Source organism: Carassius auratus, chromosome 9 (genome assembly GCF_003368295.1).
Source record: "Carassius auratus strain Wakin chromosome 9, ASM336829v1, whole genome shotgun sequence".
Taxonomy (NCBI): Eukaryota; Metazoa; Chordata; class Actinopteri; order Cypriniformes; family Cyprinidae; genus Carassius; species Carassius auratus.
The window spans coordinates 31,731,924-31,749,162 of record NC_039251.1 but is presented as its reverse complement, the minus strand read 5'-3'; the positions used below and the strand labels follow the sequence as shown (position 1 = coordinate 31,749,162).

At 35.1% G+C, this 17,239-nt stretch overlaps 1 protein-coding gene across 1 annotated transcript; it reads left to right on the top strand.

Moving 5' to 3' along the window:
• Positions 1-1,716: 1,716 nt before the first annotated feature.
• Positions 1,717-4,268, top strand: c9h3orf38 (chromosome 9 C3orf38 homolog). Its single transcript, XM_026272557.1, has 3 exons — positions 1,717-1,944; positions 2,098-2,273; positions 3,444-4,268. The coding sequence occupies exons 1-3, from the start codon at positions 1,818-1,820 to the stop codon at positions 3,996-3,998; spliced, it is 858 nt and encodes a 285-aa protein (XP_026128342.1). The 5' UTR covers positions 1,717-1,817; the 3' UTR covers positions 3,999-4,268.
• Positions 4,269-17,239: the final 12,971 nt, after the last annotated feature.

The window sequence follows — 17,239 nt, the reverse complement described above, 5'->3', positions numbered from 1 at the left end:
GGCTGCTACAGCAAACAAAAAGACACATAAATGTAAGCTTTTTTGGGCATAAATAAAGATTTTAACGAAAAGTAGTCATTTGTTTTATGTTACATTCAATTGAGTTCATAATAATGGTCATGTTACTCAAAGAAATTTTGGGGCTAATCCCCCCAATAATTACAAATCGCTAAACCATTTTCTCAAATATTGCCCATTCGAGAAAGGAAGAGAGAGAGAGAAAGAGATATGGAGGTTGCATCTATTTTCGCATCTGTGCGTTTATCTTTTTAGAGTGAGTTTACTTAAAAACAGCGATTGTATCCTCTCGTCGCTGGAAAATATAATGTAGTGGTTTAAGTATTTAGACTGTATTTAATAAAAGTCGTGGGGTAGTGTTGAAAATTGTATTTTCTCCTGGATGACTGAGCTGCGCGATTTCCGATATGTGTGTGTGTGTGTGTGTCATTAAGCAGCTCATTAATACAGAACGATAATTAAAGGCTCTAATGCACACCAGCACACCAGTATTTGTGTGCATTGTAAGAGCTAGACGACGAATGATGGTGTGTGACGTCATGGTAGTGGTGTCCCAATCCTTAGGGGAATATTTTCTCCCCTACCCTTTGACACTCTATGGAAAGGGTTGTTACATTTCGGACGAGAGCTTGCGGTGTTCAGCCAATCACAATGCACTGGGTCAGCTGGCCAATCAGAGCAGACTGTGCTTGTGTATTATATTATATTATATTATATTATATTATATTATATTATATTATATTATATTATATTATATTATATTATATTATATTATATTATGTTTATGAACTCTGCAGGACTGTGGCTCTCTAGGACTGAACTTGCCTACCCGTGGTCTAACAGTATTCAGGTAGCCATTATTGCATAAATTAAAAAGGTTGTAGTAAACATTTTCCATATTTCTAAAACAAAAATGTAAATTTTAAACCAAAACTCATTACAAATTAGTTCACATTAGTTATGCAATTATAAATTGCAGTCGAAATAGACTGATAAATGGTAAAGTTGTTATTGTTAGATTTCATTTGATTGGAACAGCTGTATAATTTGAAATATGTTATATTATATATTATATATATTATATTATTAAAGGGATACCTTTTTTTTTATTTGAACACCTCTCCACCACAATGTACACACACACACACACACACACACACACACACACACACACACACACACACACATTTTACAAACATATTTGTGTTACCATTTGCTCCAACATAAATAAATAAATAAATAAATAAATAAATAAATAAATAAATAAATAAATAAATAAAATCCATGTTTCTATAAGAAAGATGACAATTTTACCACCAGTGCCACAAAGCAGTGATAACTATTTTTATAACAAAAAATATAGTGTATAGTGTAGTAAAAATTTAAGTTATTTATTTGGATAGGGTATACATACATACATACATACATATTTATATATAAATATAATAATAATAATAATAATAATAATAATAATAATAATAATAATGATTATTATTATTATTATTATTATTGGTAGCTATTATTATTATTATTATTATTAAATAAAATGCCAGCAAATAAGAGTCAATGGTCCTGTAACTGGACTGTGATCTTGTCCTGAGTCCTGACGTTTTTGGTTGCATTTGTGAATAATGACCATAGATAACGCCGCCTTGAACTTTTATTTTGACGGACGGTTGGTGCACCTCCTCTCTCTGAACTCTGGGGGCGCTGTGGTGCGTCACAACAGTGGAAGCAACTGCTTGCTCAACTTTCACACAGCGAAGGAAGATGTGTATCTTGACATAAATTGTGTAAGTATGGCAAAGTTGTCAATGAAAGAGCAAAGTGGCTGTCGAAAACTGTTAAGATTATTACCCCTGGACGACTTGTTCGCCCTTAAAGAGACAGTAACGAATCGCCTGATCGCTGTAGAGAGCACGCAAGGTAAGACTGCACTGTAAAGCTAACCGTTTTCCAGACGTCCCCGTGTCTGATGACAACGACACTGAGCAATTGTTACTCTCTTGTATTATCTTGTATCTTTTTATGAGCTATGCATGTTGTCAGTCTGTCAGAGTCGTGTTTCCTGATCAACAGAGGCCATTGAGGCCATCATAACTTACTCACAAGACGCCGAGGAGCTCCTCAAGAGAAAGAAGGTGCACAGAGATGTAATTTTTAAGTATCTCGCCAGTGAAGGAGTTGCCATGCCCCCTAACAGTGATAAACAACAGCTGATCAGGAGGACCACGGAGTACTGGTCATCTGGGGAGGTAGGGGTCGAAATGTCAGTGTCAAAAACATGTTTGGGTCATATTATGTCTGTGCCAGTTAAGCATATTTCTCCCGTTTCACATTGTTAATGTACAACATTTTAAATTAATACAAATGATATATTACTTCATGTGCAATGTAGTTTAAAGAATTTATACATCACAGTAGCAATTAAAAGAAGTTTAATTGTATTACACTATTTAATTGTTTTTACATTGAACACGTAATATTATTATTTAATGTATTTTTTTTACTAATATGTTATAAAGTTTGCAAGAATAATGTATCACTCTTTCTGTATTTGAATATTTTATTTGAATTGTTTTTATGATTGAAGGTTAAATAATGTCATGGCCTATAGAGCACCACTATAGCTGGGCTTCAGTCGAGGTTTGTGGGAGTTGAGGGATAATTCAATGGGGCAAAGATCTTTAAACAAGTCATTTTTGCTTCTGTCCAGAAGCTGTGATTCACCGTATCACATTTGCGTAGATCTTGGATCTGATAATATATTAAACATTGATGCAATGCACTGTATTTTACCCCGCCTGGATGCCCAGCTTATCTGTTTGTGGATCACAGGAGCTGTTAAATAGGCAGCACTTTGCAACGAATGGCCAATAAAATGAGACCACAATATATATGATTGACAGAACTTGCCATTTGTAAAGTTTGCTGTACAAGGTGTGTTTTAAGTGCTTGGAAAGAGGCACAGAGGTATTAAAAGTACACTAGCCTTCAAAAAGTTTATAAAAGAAGTCTTATGCTCACCAAGGCTGCATTTACTTGAAAATTGAATTAAAAGCCTTTATAAACCGTAATAATGTGAAATATTATTATAGATGAAAATAATTAAATTTATTCAGTGTCACATGATCCTAAAGAAATCATTAGATCATGCCCATATCTGATATTCTATTTCTTTTTTACCTTGCTGAATAAAATTAACAATTTATTAAAGAAGAAAAAATAAATAAATCTTACCAACTCCAAACCTCTGAACTGTAGTGAATTTCACTTTATAAAAAAAAAAAGCTTTCCCAATTCTGTGAAGCACTGACTGTTTAAACATAATAATAATAATACAAAAAAAAGTGCTTCAATGTAATTCTTTTAAAAACAGTTAAGGTTTTATGGTTGTATTTTGACCTGGTGGATATTTCTGACAGATCTCAGAGCGTGAGAAGAACACCGTGGTTTCAGAAGATGTTGGAGATGGTCTGGCAGACCTTCCAGCTTTGGGAAAACAGTTTTGCCAGTGGTTCTTCACCCTTCTGAACTCCCAAAACCCCACTCAAGGGCAGCCGGCTCAAGACTGGGGTCCTCAGCACTTCTGGCCGGATGTGAGACTTCGGCTCCTCTCGTCTTCTGGAGAGCGGTGTGTAGATGAGTTCAACGGGGCAGAGCTGGTCAGTCAGCGGCTTCATGCTTTCGCAGGACAAGAGGGTCTGTTGTTCTGCCCGAACTTGGAGGGTCAAGGGTTAAAGTGTGTATCTTCAGCTCATGGACTGGTGTTAGTGGCCGTAGCCGGGACCGTCCACCGTGATAATGCCTGCCTTGGGATTTTTGAGAAAGTGTTTGGCCTCATTCGCTCACCAATGGACAATAATCGCTGGAAAATAAAGTTTGTGAATATGAAAGTGGAAGCACAAAGTGCCATCACAGACAGACAGTTACCAGTCATTACCTACGACTCAAAAGAGTTGCTGAGTCTTTGTGACTGATCCACACGAGGTCTGTTTGGACATGTTTTGACTCGGCAGTGAAGCGATGCAGTGATGTGATGTTTGACACAGAGACTTTGAAGCTTGTCAAAAAAACTAAAGTCTCGCAGTGAAGCACTGTACCAGAGCTCGACTCGTTTTGCCAAAACCACGTGATCTGTGATGTCCGAAGCTTCGTTTTCTTTGTATTCTGATTCAAATAACGTGAACCACTTTTGCAGTTTCAAGTTTAACTCACTGCTTTGAAAAGAATAAATCATAATACAAATACATATTTGCATGTGTAGTTTTGTGCATGTTCGTTTTGTATTAATTCCTGGTTCACAAACGCTTTAACTGACCATTCTATGATAATCTTCGGTTATTTTGATCATAGCCTATATATGCAGTCTTGCCTATTTTTTTACAGACTGTATTAATGTGTTAATATTGTGTAATATAATGCCTGACATGAAGACTTGTTTATATAGACTTCATATTTTATTTGCTTTATACAGGTTTTTCATAGCACAAACTACTTTATTATCTGAAACAGTCCAAACATGGCTGGACTAGTGGGGTCTTCTGGGAAACAAAGGCAGTTTTTTCCACCTTTTAACCAGAAGATGTCGCTTGTGTGCAGCGTCTCGAAACGCGTCGAGTAATGAAGCTTTTACCGACAGTTGAGGGGAAGCCTGGAGTTTCACTAAAGAGATGCACGCATCGGATGATGATCTACTATTGTGTGTAAACAACTTTATTGTGGGATAAATATTCATCTGTAAAAGGATCTTAGTTTGTATTTTTGTTATTTTTTTTTTTTACTTGGGAGTTTCCAATCAGTTTGATCCCAAGCAAAATATGTATTTTATTTATTTATTATTTATAACTATAATAATGATAATAATAATAATTATTATTATTCCTGTTTTAAATAGAAACTTTAAATTAATGTTTATTTATATGGATTGAACAACTTATATTAATTAATTAGTTTTCTGAAAATTGGCCTAAAAAGATTTTAAATTCGTCCTTCTGGTTACTTCAAAACAAAAACAAAAAATATGAATACAAATTTAGGCATTTAGTTCATATGTGAAATGTGTGAAACCACATTACCACTTTAAGGTGGCAGTTGTAACCTAAATATCCATAACATGATAATATATATATATATATATATATATATATATATATATATATATATATATATATATATATATATATATATATATATATATATATATATATATATATGCTCTACGAATTTAATAACATCAAAATAATAAATTCTCAAAAAAAATTCATGTGAGTCATATATAAAATATGATGATGATGATGATGATGATGATGATTTTACTCTTGTGACTTTGGGTTGGCTAGAATTCAAACTCTGGAAAATTTAAAGTAATCTTTATCTCCATAATATTTTACAATTTTACTTAAAATACTTCAAATCTGTTTATTCCTTCTGGTTATTTATAAGCACTTTTATCAATACTTGGATCATTTCACAGTAAAATATCTGTTAACATCTGTGCCTCATGACTTTATGCATTTATTTATTTATTTTTATTCTTATTTTACTTTATTGTTTTATGTAGTCTTATTTTGTTCAAATACAGTGACATCTTGATATCACTTTACAATAAGATTCCAGTTGTTAACAAGAAGTAGCCTAAATACATGAGTTAACATGATCTAACGATGAAAAATACTTCTAAAAGCATTTATTAATCCCAGTCAATGGTAATTCACTATACATTTATTAAAATCAAATGTTTTTGTTTAATATAATTTAATGAACCCGACTTAACCTGAACTAATGATTTTTATGAACTAATATTAACAAACCTTAATAAAGACTAGATGTAATTCTCATTGTTTGTGCATTAACCAGTGTTAACTAATGGAGCTTTACTGTAAAGTCCACCGACATTTTTAGGGATCTTGGGAAGAACCTCTATGCTTTTTTTCCTCGTCACATTCCCTCATTCCCGTCATTATGGGTCATGATCATCAGATCTGCAGCTTTATTGCGGAAGGAGTGTTTTACAGTATTCACGCCTAACGGGAATAAAGTACCTTTTGTGGTTGTCGAGAGGCCAGAAGCGAGTTCTTTGACTCATCAGTCTCTAATTGGGCTTTAGATGAAGCAGCACTTCTCTCTGGAGGGGTGTGCAGGAGTCAGGGAGGGGTGTTTAGTACCACAGCAGTGTGTGGTTTCACTGGGGAATGTTATATGTGGGAAATTATTCTTGGCGCTCGCTTCAAAGGCTGACGCTTCGATAATATCTTTTCTCGAGCAGTTTTTTAATGCCATAGTTGTGGCAAAAGACGCCACCACAACCATTGATCTTTTCCCTGTTCACCTCCCCGAAAGAAAAATAACAAGCTCCTCGCCTTCTGTCTTTATAGCCGTGGCCTCTTTCTGTTTAATAAGTGGTTTGGCCGCGCTGACGGATATGACGTGCAGGTTCAGAAATACAGTGACTGGCGTCTGCGGATCACTGCGCCTTCAGAGCGTCTGTAACGCGACGTGTGTTTCTCATAAAGACCACGCTAACGTTTTGATGCTTAATCTCTCAGATATGTTTTGGAGGGGTGAACAATGAACTTTTTATAATTGGCTAGTCTATTTTTTATTTTTTTATTTTTTTTTGGTCGTTACTTTTGAATTATTGCTTTAACGGTTAGAAAATAGCACATGGGTGTTTCATGTGTTCGCTTGTTTATGGCCAAACTTGAAACGCTTGTCATCTACATATGATTCTATTTCAACATTAATCTGAGTTTTGCTGCATAGAAACCAATTTAATCTTGAACTATTAGCTTTAAAAAAAAAAAAAAAGAAAAAAAAAAAAAGAAGAAGAAATTGATGTGACATTTTACGTAATCTCTAACAACTTTCTGGCCAAAAACAAAACGAATCAATGAAATGTCCTCATGGGGGCACCATTGGCCCATCATTTGTGTCAAAATCGAAAGGTAATGCAATTGTTTTAGAAAATCAGTTTGTTTTATGCAACCCCAATGTTTTATAGAGCTGTACCAAAGTGTACATTTTTAAGTTTTATTGCTGATTTCTTGACTTTAAATCAATCTCTCCCTGAGTGTATTGCACCTAAATTATTGCTTTTGGAAACCATGATGATGTATATTAAAAGTGAACGTTATTTATTGATCTGATGTGATGTGACAATGTCCTTAGTAAAACAAAAAGAAAGGGAAAAAACTCCTTGAACCAAGTAATCCATAAGTTAAACCTTTGACAACCCCCAGACCAATCAATTGCTTAATTAAAGGAGTTATTGTCTGAAGTCTGACAGACTCTCATCCATAAGAATTAGAGCTGTAAAGCAAACAGACAGTACGCTGGAGTGCATCACTACCGTGTTTATACATGTGGGAAGGACAGAACCTAAAGACGTGATCACCATTTCTGATCTGACCTCGGTTACCCTGTAACATGTGATCGCGCTCGTACATGAGTCTGTGGGATGTAGCCCTCTACAACACAGGCTGACTGATCTACATGTGAATGAGTCTGTTTGGCTTCTGCCATCACCGACAAGTTAAGAATCCCTTTTCCAGTTTCAAATATTTATTTTCGTTGTTTTCCAAAATTATTACATTTTCTCAGTGTATAGGATGCTTTAAACTGGGTAAAATATAGGACCTCAACCATTTCAGTCTGTGGTTCATTTGAGGAGATTAAATTAAATGTCTTATGTTGTTTTTTAACAGTTGTTTAGAATAAAACATTAACAACATTACAATTTGTGGGGTTAAATTCTCTAGCAATAAGATAATAAGTAGTTTTATTGATAAACTAGATTTACGATTTATTTTAAACTGCATTTAATTTCCCCATAAATTGAGCAAAATAGTTTTTTTTTTTTTTTTTTTTTATGTGAAAAAACATAAATCTTCACATTTGGAAAACAATATAGAACGGTTAAGTTTATAGTGTTCATCGAAAATGTAGAAAATAGAATGAGAATACATTTTCTTGTCATGCTATAACAGGTTCCCATTAATATTTCTTAGATGTCGTGGTTGTGAATGTTTAAATTTAACATTTTCTCTGGTAGAGGAGAATTATGAAATGGCAGGGTTGTGTAAAAAAATGTAGAACCATAATTCTAAAAATCTAAACTTAATTTTGGACAGAAAAATCGTCAGTAATAATTCAGACTTGTGTAACACTACACTAAGATTCAATCTGTTAACATTAATACATAGCAATGATAGATTCTTGTAAAGCATATATTAATTTTGATTTCAACTTTAAAATCCAAAGTTGTGTCTGTTAATATTATTTAATGGACCTGTGCTAACATGCACTAAAAATAAACAGTACTGTTATTAATGTTTACAAAGATGAATAAATACTGTAATAAATGTATTGCTCATTGTTAATATTAGTTTATGCATTAATTAATGTTAACTAATGGATCTTACTGTACTTTAATAATACAATTAACATAATATAAATTCAACATTATAATGATATTGTTTTATAGTTGTTGGAAGGTGGTTATAAAAATATTTGTAAAACTATTTTATACTATTTTTATATATTATATATTTTTATAGATATTATCTTTAAATAAAGTATATTATCATTTTATGTTGTTTTAAATTTTGTAACATAATAGTTTCCTAACATATAATTTCCTAACAAATACAAGTATCCATTACTAAAAAAAAAAAAAAAAAAAAATCTGGGCACATTGGATTTGCGCCTCACTTTTTCTTTAAAGCACTAAACACTGTGTGGTCTATTAACGGAGCGAGCTCTCTACAGACGAGGCAGCTCTGCAGCATTCACTTTCTGCTGTAAGCACTTTGTGTATTCCACATCAACAATGAATGTGTGCAGTGCAGTGCACAGAACTGTTCAAGTAAAAATGTTGACGCACAAGTTTAGTTGAACATGAATAAGAAGAATCCATGAGCTTTACGTTACTCTTAAACGTTTACAGCACAGCGAATCGGTCCTCTCACAGCTGAAGGTGCTCTGTCAGAACGTCCTTCTGGAAGAGAGTTTGTGGACAAGCTCCTGGCGGCTCTGGAAGATGTGGACGGGGAGCAGGCAGCGGGTGTTAAAGAGGCTTGAGAGCGTGGCTGCTGATGGGGAAATGATCATGTTATCTGGGAGTGCCAGCAGACTGTCAGGTTGGCTTTAGCTGGCTGTCTGTGCTGCTGTCCTCTGGCTCTTCCAGGACATCTGCTGCGCACTCTCAATACTGATCTCCGGCCTGCTGGTAGCCTGTTTATATTAATTGCCCTTGCCTCCTTCGCTGTGTGCCACTGATTACTCTCATTAATTTCAATTCCCCATGAACCCCCCCATACACACACACACACACACACACACACACACACTCTCCCTCTCTCCATGACGTCAGCACACAGACATTTGGACGCAGTTAGTGCACTGTGTGTCCACTATGTGTCTAAAAATTCCTGTTTTCATTATACACAGGCAAAGGATTTAGTAGTAACACTTTACTCTAATGTTTTTAAATGTGTTAACGTGAACATTCTTCCACATTCCAATTGATGATTAGAGTTAAAGCAACTGAATGTAGTTTTGCGTAGCTATTTTTGCGACTTTGGAGCCCCCTACTGTTAAGTGAGTGGAACACACTGTCATAATTACAGTGGATTGCTGATTTGTTGTTGCTATAAAGAAATATCCGTCCTTTTCGCAGAATTTTGTACAGGCTTACACAACTTGCAGAGTCACAGAACAGAGGTTTCAGAGTGAAGTGGGCAAGAGAAAGAAGCACGTGGAGGTTATGTATTGGTCCTCATCATGTTTTTGACCGTGACCAGTCAGTTTCTTAAATTCAGACTCGGTCTCATTGGTTGGTTCTCACTGCTCATTGTTTTGTGAGCAACAGAATGTTTGAAGATAGTGTAATAATACCATAAATAATACCAATAAAGTGAAATATTATAATGTTTAAACATTATAAAGACTATAAACGCAGTTATACGTTAGTATAGCTCACTCCAAAACAAATCATAAAAATGTAACAGTATATAGAACAGAACATGAATGAAATAAACGTATAATCTAGAGAAACCAAAACAAAGGGAAACTGAAGGTAACCTTACCAGGCGTTAATTGGACTCACCTCTCATTCCTCACAAATCCTGATGTTTCCAATTTTCACAATTTATTTGAATAAACCTATTATTTATCATGTAGAGGCTTTGTACTTCATGGGGGTTCGTATATCGGCTGAAATATCCTCTTCACACGAGCAAAAATATGCTTGGAATACAAAGTGGACCAGTTATACCACAGACTATTTAAATTGACCAATGTAACTTTTTATATTTTTGGTTGACTGTATTTTGTTTTGATAATGAACAGACTGCGATGTCTGAGTTTGAGTAGCGAATATGTGGTGTGTGTGTGTGTGTGTGTGTGTACTGGTATATATGGTTTATGAATACACAAATGTGTATAAAGATATTGGTACTACAATAGCGATAGTGTGTACAGTATAAAAACCATTAAGCCTTTTAATTGCTATTCTGAATCCGGCCATTATTTATGTACAAAGTAAGCACAGACCTGGAGGGTTTGAATGCACCATTATTGTAAAGTGTTATTAATTTAATATCGCTTTTAATATTGTTTTGACAAATTCACCTCCAGGGTTAATTTTTGTATTTTATTATTTAATCTGTGATATTTCATATTCATCCAGCATTTGACTGTGGTGATTTCAGTGGCTTAATCCTGCGTCTGTGTTTGTGGAGGTCAGCATATATAACTCTCTCTGAGGTGGTCATCATTAAGTCAAAGCTCATAAAACATAGTTTAAGTCCAGGTTTTATTTCTCGCTCATTGTTTTTCTTGCAGGCTTTACGCGGCCCAGCTGTGCCGGTCTCCTGCTCGGTGTTTGTCACATCAGTCCATGGCCATTCTGGGAAAGCGAGTGTGGAGGAATGATTCATGTTACAGCAGTACTGTTACCGGCCTCATGAGGGTGACACTTCAGGGGTCAGTGCTTTCTGGCTCTTGGCAGAGAAAAACACTCCCACCCGCTGAAGCGCCACTTCCGGTCAAAGACCTAATCCAATTAGAGAACAGTATTTTCACGGAGGAATGAAAATGGCAAAAGTTAATTTGTCAACTGAGGTCCGCTTTACTGCAGTGCCCTTTTTTTTCACAGAGAAGGAAGTTTTGCTATGATGTCCTGCAGTAGTTTATTTACCCGAGGAGGTCTGTAATTCCTGGAGAAAGTATCCGATGGCGTTTCCATTCATCTCCATGGCACTTTCTCAGGTAGCACATCCTGCCAGAAGCACATTTCTTTAGACATCCACCTGAGCCATAAATTCAATGTGACTAATCACTCTGAGGTCGCAGGAAATGACATCATGAAAACTCTGATTGGCTGATGGCAATGACAACACAGTCCCAAAACTGCAGCAGACAGGGAAACATATATGCAATACCATTCTAAACTTTGAGGTCAGTAAGATGTATTTATTTGTTTGTGTGTTCATTTTAATTATTGAAAATATAAGAAATAATGTCTTATGCTCACCAATGCTGCAATTCTTTGGTCAAAAAAAAAAAAAAAAAAAAAAAAAACTATGTTGTGAAGTGTTATTACAAATTAAAAGAACTGCTTTCTATTTTAATATATTTTAAAGTGTCATTTATTCCTGTGATGCAAAGATGAATTATTTAATGAGTAGTAAGTTCAAAACAACAGTAATAGAACTTCAAATAGAAATATGTTTTTAATAATGTAAAAATCGGTACTGTCCCTTTTGATCTATTTCAGTATTCTATACTGAATAAAAGTATTAGTTAAATAATAATAATACATTCTTAACTCTTCAAATGATCCACAACATCATGTAAAATAGATTTATTTTTGTAACAATGTTTGTGAAAATAACTTATTTTTTTATTATTTTTTTGATGTGAAGAAAGTTTAAAAGAACAGAAGACAAACTAGAAAAATAATTATTCACTTTAGATCAATTTAATTCATACTTGCTGAATAAAAGTACCATTATTAATATATTAATATAATGAATGAATTTCTTAAAAATATAAATCTTAATATAAATAAAAAGTGTAAACTATACTAATATAAATAATACTATAAAGTGATCTAAAAGCCCAACCCCTTCCTGTAAAATGATAAAATATGTGTATTGCTAACCAAACCAATCTTGGTCCCTTTGATAAACCGAAGAGGGCTTCACAGAAACTGAAACTGGCCATGCTATCATTAACTTGTTTTGTATTGCTTGCTTCATTTATCTTTTTGTGCTGCAGGTTGCTTTGTGTTTCTGATGGAGGTAATTTTCTTTTATATTACTTTATATTATTATTTATATTGGTATAGTTTACACAGATTTCCAGCTCTGCTGCCTTTGATCATTTGAGAGGAATGCAGAGGAAAGTTCTGGAAACCAAGCTCTGTTTGTTTAGCTCCAGCTGTAAGATGCGTGTCTCAGCTTGGCCCGATAGTTTCGTTGCTGACATTCAGGAATGTCTCCATTCATCCTCATCTAGCCAGGCCCCTGGGCATCCCCCTTTTTTATTTCCCATGGTGCTGCTGTAAACCAAATTCTCAGGCCCAGAGAAGCACTGGAGAGAACTGCATCTGTCAATACATCATCATGAGAGTCAGTTGGCAGCGCACACAGCACAGATCAGCAAGTGAGTGTCAGCAGGTTTGGGTTTTCCTCCTGATTCAGTCTACGCTTCACCCCAAAGCATTCATATACTGGTATGCCACGTGCCGAACAAACAGAAATAACTCAAGGGTAAACTTTTATTTTGTGGTATTGAGTTATTATCCCTGTTTAGTTTTGTTGACACAGCAGTTGTACTACCTGAAAAGACTTAGATGAAACTGCTAGAGCATTATTATTTTGTGTAGAACAACAACAACAACAAAAAGAAAACAAATCACCAAGTGGATTGGATTAGAATGAACCTATAAATGTAAAATGCAACTGTTAATTAAAAAAAAAGAAAGAAAAAGAAAATAATCTCGTAATTCAGCAAAAACATAAAAATGTTTCCATAAACAAGACAAAGTTACAACATTTTTTAGATTCTTGCAAATAATAATAATAAAAAAAGTTTTTTTTGTTTTGTCTCCACCAAAACAATAAATAAAAATAATAATAATAATAATAATAAATATAATACTTTGGGTCAGAAATCAGCAAAAATAAAGAAACAAAGTAGATGAGTGATGCTAGAGCAAAAGTGTTTCTGTAAGTCATTTACTCAAAATGAACTTTTTCAAATTTCAAATTCTTTTATAAACACACTCAATTGCAATCATGCTTTTGGTCTGAATATCAGACCGGCTGTGGATTGTGCCCGAATCACAGCGGTGCTGATATTCAATGTGATATTGCTTCATTTAAACATAAAATGACAATGCAGCGTACAGAATTTAATAAAATCCAGGCATACACGGCTCAGTCTGATATCAGAATCAGTTCTGCATTGAGTAAAACTATTAAAAGTAATTGTTAATTGAATAATTAAAGATTTTTTTTTGTTGTTGTTGTTAATTGAAATAAACCTGAACTAGTATAAACTATAAATATTAGAGGGAAAAATTTTAAAAAATAAAAAATAAAAAAACTAAGCATATATTTGATATTTGAAAATGACCAAAACACAAAATTAATAAACACATGCAAACACACAAAGAAACTAAACTACTAAAATTAGAATAAAAAAAAGTAATCTTATTTTAGCTTATTTAAAAAAGAAATAAAAAAGAAAAAAATACTATAACAATATATAAATTATATTAAAATAAAACTGATCAGATTTAAAGAGCAGGTCTTGTTTTAAAAAATTTTTTTAAGTGTCCTAATATTGTGTTGGAGTCTCCTACAACAGGTTTAAATGCATCTAAGGTCAGAAGACTTTGTAATTTTCCCTGAATAATTGGTCAGCTGGCCAAGCCTGTTATGATTGGCACAAAGAAGAACGCTTGAGCAAGTTAGCAAGCGCTACCATCTGTGTTGCCAAGTCCACCGTTGTTTTTGATGTCGCTGGGTGTAGCGACCCCAGTAACGTCATATTTAGGCACTGGAATGCAAATTTACCCGGGGTACTCCGACTGAAAGTGTGTATTTTACAACCCAGAATAGGATTTTTAAAGAGGCACCACCCTGGGTTGTGACAATCTGGCAACCCTAGCATTCACCTTTTCATAAAACAATAATATAGTGCTCCAATTAGTTCTTAAAATAATCACATTAAAACATGTTGTTTAACACTTATTCAAGCGAATTGTCCCCACAGCTAAAGTTTAGCTGCTACACTGAACAGTTAACAAAGCAATAATGGTGGATATATTATCCGAGTGATTATAAAGTCTGTGCTACACTACATTCTTTATTATTAAACAACGTAATTAGAACAACATCAGTCTACAATAATCAACACAATCTTAGGAAATTCACTCCCAGAACTATTTCAGTAAAACTAGATATAGGCTACATCACATATTAGCACACACACACACACACACACAAAACCTATTTGGCATCATGATAGTGATGCTAGAGGGAGTGACAATGGGTTGGATATTATTAGCACAAATTAGAGCACTCATTTGAAAATGCACACATAACGTATCAATAGTACTTACAGGTTGTGGTTCGGAGAGCATGTTGGTCCAAATAAAGAAGATTAGAACCCAGCGAAGATAAAAGACAAGATCAGAGAAGCAGTCCTCTGTAAAATAACAAACTGAATAAATGGTTTCGAATTGTGTTATCGTGGACCACAGCATCTTCTCGACACAGAGAGTGTTTGTATTTCGCGCGCAGGTGGGAGAATGTGTTACCCAGTGAGGTGTACCAGTAACAGGCAGAAGATTCGGAAATATAACGACTCGTCTACTCTTTCTTTTGAGAGACAATATCTTTATCATGCACTTTTTTAATTAACAACTTTGCAGACTGTTTATGTTGAAGGATAGCTACCTCACTAACTGCAAAATAGATATTTTACGAAAACCCATATGACTTGTTCTTTAATGTCAAAGGTGGGTTTTTTCTGTAGCAATGATAATACTAAACAGACTGCAGAAGTAAAACATCTTCATTGCTAAGTAAGGTGAGCTGCTACAGGCTGTTTTCAGTTTGGCTCTTTTTTTTTCTTATACCCATGCCACCAAACGTCTTACTTGGTTTTAAAGAAAAGACCTGCCTGCTCAGGAAATAAAGATCTGATAAAATGAAATGTCAATTTCTCTTAAATTACAGGAAATTGCAGCTTAGCTACTAAACTCCTGAATTACACTGTGCGCTTAAGAGGGAACCCAGATGAAGAAACACATGTTGCCAGACTTAATGTGTGGCAATGCACTTTTAATGGAGAAACGAGTAAATTAAGCTTTGTAGAGACGATGATTAAAGAGCAAGGCGTTTAAGGAAATTAGATATTACTTTATCATAATTAAGAACATTTTTTCAAGGTTTTCTCAGTGACTGGCTCAAGAGTGATTTCAGATAGTTCAGAATGCTTTTAGGTCGGTTTAATGTCATGCAGACTGCATGATTGGAACTGAATGATAAATCACAGGCAAAATGGTTTACATTAAGCAAATCAGATGCTCGCGATTAACGCTGACTTTGGATGTTAGCTACTGTACGAGTGAATCTGCAGACTGAAAGCACTGCATTCATCTGTGAGGGTTGTGGATTATGTCATTTAAATGATCCTTTTTGTTATGGAACTTCTTTCCTGAGATGACGGTAATTTATCTTCATTTTTCCGTAACTCCATTTCAAATGGCTCGGAGTATTTTGTTAACTTCGCGATTCTAGAATTGTTGTCTATCAATCACGCGCTCAATCATCTCTGAGGTTTCCGGGTGTTCAAACACCATTACTGTCAATTCCAGACCGAGTTCTGTCAGCTCCGTTTAGGGAAAAATAACATTGATTTTATTTCTGGAAATACTAACAAGTGGAAGTGAGCTGTCAAACGGTGGGCCGGTCTTTCAAGGAGCTTCAAGGTGGACACCGGATGAATCTGGGACTCATCCAGGTGATGCTACTAAAATAGATAACCTACCTTTCAAATTTACGGATGTAGCGTTTAAATTTACTGCCTTGCTTGACAATGTTATTTGTAACTGCTTTAAATCACGGTGATATAAAGTCGACTGTTAGTAGGACTATAAATCTAGGACATTAACAAAGTGAGAGTAAATACAATATCGGCTTTATGCTTGAATCAAGCCTTCAGGGCATGAGATAGCATTTAGTGAAGACACTGCAAAAAGACGTTTTAATTTGACAACAAACTAAAGATGTGACAGCTGCCTGACGTCTCCTAAGTGCTTTTAAAGAACGCAAGTGATACAAGAGATTTTCTGTAAGCGCCTTGCTCTCCGTTTCCACTCCAGGAGCTCGTAATCTGAATACCAATGAAGTGAGCCGTTCAAAACGGTGGGGGAAATTTTCCAGTACGCCTCAGGTGATGCTTCCTTGAAGGTGGAGAATGATATCCAGACGCTGATCCATTGCAGCCAGATCAGTGTTGTACAAATCGTTATTAATCCCCCAAAGAATCATATTGACTTTTTCTTCTCAGCTCCACTTTTCCACGTTTCTCTCCCCTGGTTATAAATCTTCATATGCCATCGGGCGGAGAAACGAAGGTTGTATCTGGTATTGTTACAAGAGTCTGATAAATCAGGCCGGCCTTGGTGTCAGTCATTGTTTGCAGTGTCATGTCGCAGCCGCTTGAGTTTTTTCGGTCAGCCGCGGGGCAGGAATCGCTCGCAGGTGGGTCAGCGGTCGAGGGCGCTGATAGGCAGACCCTCGGATGCAAAACAGTGTTGTCATGTCAATGCTGTGGGAGTCAAATCCATTACAAAGCATGATTTATTAATCTATCCTCTCTCTTAAAAACTAGGCCACTTGTATGGCCTCTTTATATGCAGCTAAATTGTATTGACTGCACTTCCTATTTCATTCCCCCACTTTTTGCTCATTACAAAGTGACCAAATTGAGTTTTAATTGCAATTTTGAGAAATGAATTAGTACTTCCTTTTTTTTTACCCTTGAGACCGCTCTTGTGAGGCGGCGAGTACAGTGTTTTTTTTTTTTTAACAGCTTTGACCTTCTTTTGGGTTTTGCATGTGCTATTCTAGAAACTAATGGCTTGGTGACAGTGTCCGGCTCCACTGGCCTGAGACTGGCAGCTGTGTTCACAGTAAAT